Source organism: Oreochromis niloticus, linkage group LG8 (genome assembly GCF_001858045.2).
Source record: "Oreochromis niloticus isolate F11D_XX linkage group LG8, O_niloticus_UMD_NMBU, whole genome shotgun sequence".
Lineage (NCBI taxonomy): Eukaryota > Metazoa > Chordata > Actinopteri > Cichliformes > Cichlidae > Oreochromis > Oreochromis niloticus.
The window spans coordinates 29,440,685-29,448,955 of NC_031973.2; the positions used below are offsets into that span (position 1 = coordinate 29,440,685).

Consider the following 8,271-nt stretch of genomic DNA (forward strand, 5'->3'; position numbering starts at 1 on the left):
ACACACAGGAAGCACAAAGCTCAAACATGGCATCTGACCCTGCAGAAGCAGAGCCCTGAACACAACACTGAGTACCATCTGTTAAAAGAAGACACGCGCTCTCACCCACTGCAGCCATGCCTCCTGGAGGAAGGCTGGCCTCCTTGATGCAGCGGCCTCTCCAGTACGCAGCCAGGAGGGCCTCGCTGTGACTCAGGGACCGGTCAGCATAGCCACAGGCCAGCTCTCCCACCGAGTGCCCCACGATGCCGTCGGGCTGCAGACCCAGCTTGGTGAGCAGATCGATCTGAGCGATCTGTAAGGAGGAAAAACACGACCACTGGTGACTGAACCTGACATCAGGCGACTGACACAATGTCCCGTTTCTTTCCCCGGAGAAGTCGTCGGATTGCTCTGGCAGTTTGAGTCATTATCCACCTGTGAACTCAGCAGCCGTAGAAGGCCACTGCATGTTTATGCTTCTTCTTGTGCCCACAGATCGGTGCAGGCTCTTTCTGATGCTCTCGGGTTTAATTTGGCTCGACTGAGCAATGCATTCACAAGGTTTTCAGGAAGCTTGACCTCTGACCCCTGATGTTGAGGTCGGGGTCACTGAGATTCAAACTCATCTGACATTATCAGTAGGTACATCTAAGGTATCGATTTGAAGCTCCTCTCAGCCTTTTCCAGCCGAGAGGTAAAAAACGCCCCATAATTCTTCCTCACTGTGAGAGCTCAGACTAAACACTCGTTTCCACAGAGTGAGACGTTTCCACGCAGGTATTATTTAAAGCAGGGGCACAGTGATTGGTCGGGTCATAAATAAATGTTTGTGCTGACTGTTTAGACCTCTTCTACAAACTCTGAGTCGTACACATGGATGTGTGCTCGACTCAAAGCTTTGAAAACAAACGAGTGTTGAAATGCTTCCCTTTTCTAACATTGGTGTCTGTGAGGCAGCATCGTTACAGTGCTGCAGTGCTGTACCTGTACTGCAGCCAGGCCAACGAATGCGTGAACTGTGTCTTCAAACGCGTCCTCCTGAGCCTCCATGAGCAGACGAGACACCACCAGGCCCGTCTCCTTCAGCGCCGCATCGGACCGCAGAATGGAGTCTCTGAAGTCTGGCAGCTGCATGAGACTGCGGCCCATACCTGCCCACTGTGTCCCCATACCTGCATTACAGACACCGTGTAGCAACACGTTGGTATATGAGGTGTGTGCGTGCAGCTCTGCATCACAGCTGTGTTCAAACCCTTTTAAATAAAATGGCAGCAAACTGGAAACAAACTTTTATGTTGCCAGCCCAGCTGATGGTTGCTTAGTAACAACATTGAGTCTCGAGGCACGTTTCCTACAGCGTGCTCTCAGTGACTCAACTTCATTCCTGTTACGTTCTCGTTCCTCCATCGATCTCATCGTTCACCCCAAATCTGTCCAAACATCTTTGTATCATGTGAAGCGTCTCATACTGCGACTCACCTGAACAAACGTACCACAGAGGCCTGGCAGCGGCCGGCACCTGCTGCACTTCCACGACGTCGCTCTGAGAGCCAATCAGAGCGAAGCCTCGGTAGGGCATGCTGGCGGCGGGCGCTCCTGACACTTCATTCAGCAGAGACAGGAAGGCGTCGTCCGCAGCGTGTTCCTTCCCCTTCTGCAGGACGGAGCTCACCGCCGTCTCTGTGCGCCCGCAGGCCTGAAGCATTCTGGGAAGCTTCCCGGGTGAAGCTGAGGTGGCCGTTTTTTCTGCCGGACGAAGGATGACGTGAACGTTGGAACCTCCGAATCCAAAGGAGTTGATCCCTACGATGCCTCCTCGTACGGGAACGGGCCGATCGATGACTCGAACCCGACCGTCGGTGAGGGCGGGGATGTCAGGGTTAGGATCGACGAAGTGCAGGTTGGGGGCCCAGACTCCTCGCTCCAGAGAAAGCAGCACCTGCACGTCGCATCAAACACATGAGCACAGGTTTAATATGCAAAAAGCAAATAATTATGAATGATTCCAGTTTAGCACAGGGCCAATGCAGAGCTCGGAAATGTGGCTGCAGCTCATAAAAAAGGCCACAGCTCCAGCTTTCTACTAAGCAGCACTTCAGAATATTTGGAAGCATTTTTATTTCCCTGAGACGCCATTAAAGGAAGAGTGGAGGAGGTGTGTTTGGGTGGGTGTGGCTCCACCCCGGCGATGGCTGCATACAGGACACAGTGTGTTCATGATCTGTGTGTACTGTCTCTCAGCTGATTGTATGTTTACATCGTCAGACGTTCTCAGTGAGAACATTAGAAGACGACGCTGTGGTTTCAAACCTTTGCCAGGGCAGCCAGCCCAGAGGCCGGCTCTGGATGACCCATGTTGGACTTGGTGGAGCCAATCAGCAGAGGCTCTCGCTTTGACTCGCAGAAAACGCTGACGATGCCATTCACTTCCTGCGGATCACCGACCTGCGTGGACAGAGCAGAGGTTAAACGATGGTGGATCTGGGTTAGTAAGAGCACCTCTGACAGCTGCGTGCACTGACCTTTGTCCCGGTGCCGTGGGCTTCGATGTACTCCACCTGCTCTGGAGATACGCTGGCCCCCTGGTAGAGTGAACGAACCAGCCTCTGCTGCATCTCACCAGAAGGAAACGTCACCCCTGCGTGAGCACGTCACACAAAACCGGTAAACGAAACCATTTCTCCGATCGGCCATGATGTCCGATTCTTTACTTGGAGTACTTCCAGCGCTTCGCTGGACCTCCTTACCTTGTTCTTTGTATCCGTCTGTGTTGTTGCCTGCGTTGATCACTGTGGCATACACTCTTTTAGCCACCGGTCGTTTAGTCAGCAGCACTGCCACTGCTGCCTCCGAGCGGCAGTATCCATTTCCTGACAACACAAACATTACGCTTTAACCCTGCAGCACGCTCGTGTGCATGTCACACATTGAAGAGAGTTAAAGGTGAGACACTAAATGTTCTACGTTATTGAGTTAGTCAAGAAATGTCAAAGTAAATGTAACACAGAAAAATTAAATGTGCAACAGCCGGAGGAGGAGCAGCTCCTCCCCATCGCTCCTAAACAGAAACTCTCTGTGATGTCACGTGATGTTTTACCTGAAGCATCAAATGACTTGCAGGTCCCCTCTGGACTGAGCATGCCCAGCTTCATGAACTGCACTGAAGTGTTTGGCTTGAGAAGCAGGTTCACTCCCCCAACTAAAGCAGCGTCACAGTGGCCCTGCCGGATGGCGTGGAAGGCGTTTTCTAGAGCCAGGAGGCTGGAGGAGCACGCTGTGTCTATGGCAGTGCTGGGGCCTGGAGAACAAAGGCAGCAGGGTTAGAGCCGGGCGCCACATACGGAGCTGCCCACGGGGATCTGATCGTCCGAGCTGTGGTACGGTGAGCAAACCACAAGTCTACAGCACAGAGCGAGCAACAGCTGAGACGACCTCAGAAATGTTTGTGAGAACAGATCTGATTAAAAACCACACAAAATATATCAGCAATAATTCAGTGGACAAATAAAATCAGAGCCCAGAAAGTTCATTCAAAGAAGTCCAGCTGCTGCACCGTGCATGCTCTCCGCACGTTTACGTTCTACCTGTCGACACAACACCAACACTACTGCACCTGACTGATCTGCAGACTCCTTTGCTACTCTAAGATTAAAGGTGATCCTGAGCTGCAGCAGAGTGTCCACCTAAACCTGAGTGTGTTTCACACTGGATCACGCTGACAGCACTGCAAATACACACGTGCTGAGCCACGTGGCGTGCACATACCGTTGAAGTCGAAGAAGTAGGACAGTCTATTGGCCAACATGCCGCGCTGGCAGCCCGTCATACTGTAGCCCAGGAGCTCCTCTGGATCTCTGCTGAATGCTTCGCCCGCCTCGGAGCCACTCACACCGATGTACACGCCTGTTTTGCTGCCGCGCAGCGTGGCTGGATTCAGTCCTGCAGCACAACATTTTATTTTCACTCACATGTCGTCTTTCCCCCAACTGCAAACTAAACCACAGCTCACAAGTCGTTTGCTCTCTCACCTCCATCTACAATAGCCTCATAGGCGATCTCCAGCATGAGGCGCAGCTGGGGGTCCATGCTGTTGGCCTGTTTGGGATGGACTCCAAAGAAGGCTGCGTCGAAGTGGCTGATGTCTTTGAGTTTCCCGTTCCTCTTTGGAAGACCGTACAGACCTGCAAACAGCACAATGTTACAGCAGCAGGACTCTGACCCCACACATGGTCCACAGCCACTCCTCACACTGAGCACCAGGGTCCAGCACGTGAAGCAAATACAGCACCAAACACGATGCTGTGAGCCCAGACTGAGCCAAAGAGGGGAGGAAAATCCTCAAAAGGACGTTTCTCTTTTCCAGCAGAGACAGACGGAGGACATCTGAGTGCTTATTACTGCCCATGTGCAGCTCACAGGAAGCAGGCAAAAAGCACACCGCAGGTTTATTATCACACCAGTTAGGAATCACCAGTAAAACTTGGATAACGAAAAATGAAACCATGAAGTTAAATCCATATGATGATGATTAAAAACCACTGAAAGGCAGAACTTTACTTTTTAACAGGAAGTGGAATAAACTGAAGTGAGACTGGCAGTGATCAGATGAATCAACTAAAGTAAATAAACCAAACTGGTGGGAAAGGGCTGTTGGTTAAATCTGCTCCGTCCTCTGTTCCTGATGACTCACATTCATTATTTTACCTTCAAATATGTCAAAGCAGCTAAACTCAGCTCCAGCCTGCAGAGGCAACAACACTGCTGCTGCACAGTGCAGGAGGGTATCAGTCTTTGAAGAGAAACTCAGCTCAGTAAGTATGTTACATAGAAACTGAAGGGAGGTTTTTACCTGGTGTCCATCGCCGGTTATCCTCTGTTACCATATCCACACCATTGATGAGGTTTTCCCAGAATTCCTCCAGGTTACTGGACTCAGGCAGGCGGCCCGATATTCCAGCTATGACGATCTCATCCATGTTTATTTACTGCAGACACAGAGGGCCAATCAGTGACAAGCATTCTGCAGTTTAATGACAATGAATGTGGTCGGTGCTGGGGCCAGACTCATTATTCATGTAACCATGGCAACAACCATCCCAACAATACAGCACTCCATGCTGCACAGGACAGTGACCTAGAAAAAAAACAGGTCCGTGTGTGAGTGTGTTACTGTGTGTGTGTGTCCTCTCTGATCACACTGATGTTTGCAACTTTGTGGACACAATAAAAACACTGCTGCGTGTGACTGCGACCTGCAGAGCTGCAGCTACGCTGTTTCTCACAAAACCATCCATGTCCAGAGTAAAGCTGTGCCAGAGCCCAGCGCAGCATCACATGTAGCTCTGACCTGCACACTGTTACACCAACAAAGACAGCAACAATCACACTCACACCACTGTTTTGCTTTTGTGTGGCATTAAAAATGTGAAGACAGCCCGACCACGTTACATAACACTGACACAGTCCGCCCTGGGATTACATCTAGCCCGGCTCCTTCAGTGCACCATCTAATCTTGACCCAGATTACACCCCACTGTGAGCGTACGCAGACCATTTGCTAACTACGAGCTAGCTGCTAAACTGCAAAGTCACTGTGTGCGCACAGCTTGGCATTACTAATTCTATTCAGGGCACATCCTCCTTGTCTTCCCCCGTTCTCCCTCACTCTGTTCCCTTTTGTGTCAGGTCTCGGGGTTTCACTCTTCAGCAGCGTGCCACAACAGGACCTGACTTGTCAGCATCTTCACAGGAAGAGTGTGAAACAGTGAACAACAATGACACATACTCAACTTCTTCCATGACTCCACACTGTAACTATGTGTGGATCCACAGGCACTGCATGAACAGGAAAAACTTGTTCCTGGATTTCATCTCCACATTAGTTCCCACAAGCTTAAAATCTCACCTCCGGCCCCAGAATGGCCCTTCACACCCCTGAGTTCAGCGCTGTGTTGCCTTAACACTGCTGTCATTAAAAAGTTTCACGTTGCACTGCAGAGGGCTCAGCCACTGACTTGATCCTTTCTGAAACAGTGCCAGGAATGAGTTTGGTTTCTTTTGTCAACATATTCTTTAATGTTACTGTCCTACTGCACATGCCTGTTAGCTTAGCTGGTCATTTTAAACTAACTTTGAATGTGAAGCTGATGAAGTGCTGTGAACGATGGTGACTGTAGTTTAAATCGATCTGACAGATGAGCGAGTCTAAAAAGAATCAATGCTCGGAGCCCTGAAGCACCGTGGTGACCACAGGGCACTGAGCCGCAGTAACAACAGTGCTGCTGTTCACTGGACCCAAGCACCAGCGTGGCCACCATACTGATCAGGGGGCCCAGGCCTCCAACACGTGCCTGTCCACGATTCTCGACTTCTCCCAGAATAACTGATGGAAGTGGGCTGTCACAGATGCTGATGAGCTACGTCCCTCATCCTCAGTGCTCGCTCTGTCCTGGGATCACGTATCCCAGCTCCATGCTGTCACACAGCTGAGCTGCTGCCTGTTGCATCAGTGCCTCACACATCCACCGACATCACCTATTAACAAATAACCTGTTCAGGGTCTTTCTGACACACTGACCCTGTCAGCACAGTGAGCTCAGCTGAAGGATGCATTATTGTCCTCCGTTAAATGAAACACTGTGAAGGCAGTAGAGCCACAGAGAGCAGACCCTGGATCAGTCTATGATGGAGGTTATGGGAGGATAGAAAAGAACAACGAGGAACACTGAGGTCAGGTCCCGGAAAGAGGGATGGATGGACCTGCGCTCTCTCACAGTCTCACGTTAGCAGGAGCACGCGGTGACCGGTCAAGCCGGTTATCGTGGTGCCGACACCCGCACACGCGATTCGGCCGCACAAAGTCCAGTATGAACCTCGAACCGTGACCCCGCTGCCGCTGAGCTTATCACAGCTCAGGTCTCACGGTGGGGCCGGTGACACTGAACGTGTCCGAGCTCAGCAGGTAACAGCCGGTCGGGACCACAATAAGCAGCGTGCAGCAGCCGCGGGCGAGCTTACCTGTCTGAGCCGAACCGACGGATGTTCCGGTAAAATGTGAGGCTGAGCCGCTCAGCACGCTCGGTCATGTGTCGAGTCTTCAGCCGCCGTGGGTGTGAGAGCCTCCGTTAGCCTCCGCGCTTCATTCACGCTTTTTTCTCTGATGAACTTAAATGTGTCACACTCTGCCTGCCCACGCCACATGGGCTGACAACCGCTTGGCTCAACAGTCCAATGAGAGGAGAGGCAGGGCTCTGCGATCCAGCCAGTGATGGAGCAACTGTGTGGATGCGCGCAGAAAAAAGAGCCGGGGTTACTAACGGTCAACCGGCAGCGGCGCAACGAGAGCAGCCGGCAGATGGGACGCGATAAACTCTAAAGTCATCCTCCTATGACGGGGGGGGGAAGTGATAGCGTGCACGGGGCGAGGGAGCGTCTGTGTCCGCGGCACGTGCACGCGCAGAGCTGCTCAACGTTACACCGCAGCTGATGATGCGAAGGTGCAGCCGGCAACTTCTGGATGACAGGGGAAGCTGGCCAATCACGGAGCGAGGATGTGAGGCTTCGTCCAATCGCTGCAGACCTGCAGCCACTGTTGAGATAGGGTGATTAAAGGGCGGGACCCAACTGTGACGTAGCCAGGAGAGCTCGCGTGACTTGTCAGGGTTACTGGAGTTCACGGTTCAGAGTAGCATGATGGTGTAAGGAGCTGCTGACCTCCGGCTCCACCTGTGGTCAGTACTCATCAGCTCCATCCAGCTCATCGGGACTTTGGCTCCTCAGCTGAGGTGAAGTGTCCTGTAATGGACCACAACAAACACACTCATGTACACAAAGCACACAGCTCACCAAAGGAGCTGCCACACCATGACCTGTGTGTCCCACCTGGAGCCTCAGAAGCTAGAGCAGGTCTTACCCTGGAGCGCGTGTGCTTCGGTCCCTGGCTGATCCAGTCTGCTTGCCAAATATCCTCAGGCAAGATTTACTCACGCATCGATCCGAGTGTGTGAATGTGAGAAAAAACAGAAGAAAGTGCTTGTGTGAGTGTGTGACTCCGGCTGCTATATAAAAATAGGTCCATTCACCACAATGTAGGTCTGTGGATGGATGATAGCTCAGGTACAGCTCGTGTTGTCTGAAATAAATTCATGTCATACCTCACAGTAAAGCCTGTGTCTGTGGATCCTCAGGTCTGCATGACAAAGTCCCCTTGGGCAAAACGCTCAAGCTTAATCTGCATCCATGTGAGTGCTGCAGGCAGTGAGCGTGGCTTGTAATAAAAAGCACTCAGAG

At 51.7% G+C, this 8,271-nt stretch overlaps 2 protein-coding genes across 4 annotated transcripts in view; one reads left to right on the top strand and one right to left on the bottom strand.

The window, feature by feature from the left end:
- The window catches only part of fasn (fatty acid synthase), a 29,355-nt gene extending 21,991 nt beyond the window's left edge, over positions 1-7,364 (bottom strand). Inside the window, exons 1-11 of the mRNA XM_003454056.5 lie at positions 7,000-7,364; positions 4,832-4,967; positions 4,011-4,163; positions 3,748-3,921; positions 3,080-3,280; positions 2,730-2,852; positions 2,505-2,620; positions 2,293-2,427; positions 1,462-1,921; positions 967-1,154; positions 106-295 (exon numbers count right to left, since the gene is read on the bottom strand). Of these exons, the coding sequence (XP_003454104.1) occupies positions 106-295; positions 967-1,154; positions 1,462-1,921; positions 2,293-2,427; positions 2,505-2,620; positions 2,730-2,852; positions 3,080-3,280; positions 3,748-3,921; positions 4,011-4,163; positions 4,832-4,958 (1,867 nt within the window). The 5' untranslated portion in view covers positions 4,959-4,967; positions 7,000-7,364. The remainder of the gene's footprint in view (positions 1-105; positions 296-966; positions 1,155-1,461; positions 1,922-2,292; positions 2,428-2,504; positions 2,621-2,729; positions 2,853-3,079; positions 3,281-3,747; positions 3,922-4,010; positions 4,164-4,831; positions 4,968-6,999) is intronic.
- The window catches only part of LOC100707149 (carbonic anhydrase-related protein 10), a 1,009,504-nt gene that overhangs the window by 61,497 nt on the left and 939,736 nt on the right, over positions 1-8,271 (top strand). The window lies entirely within an intron of this gene.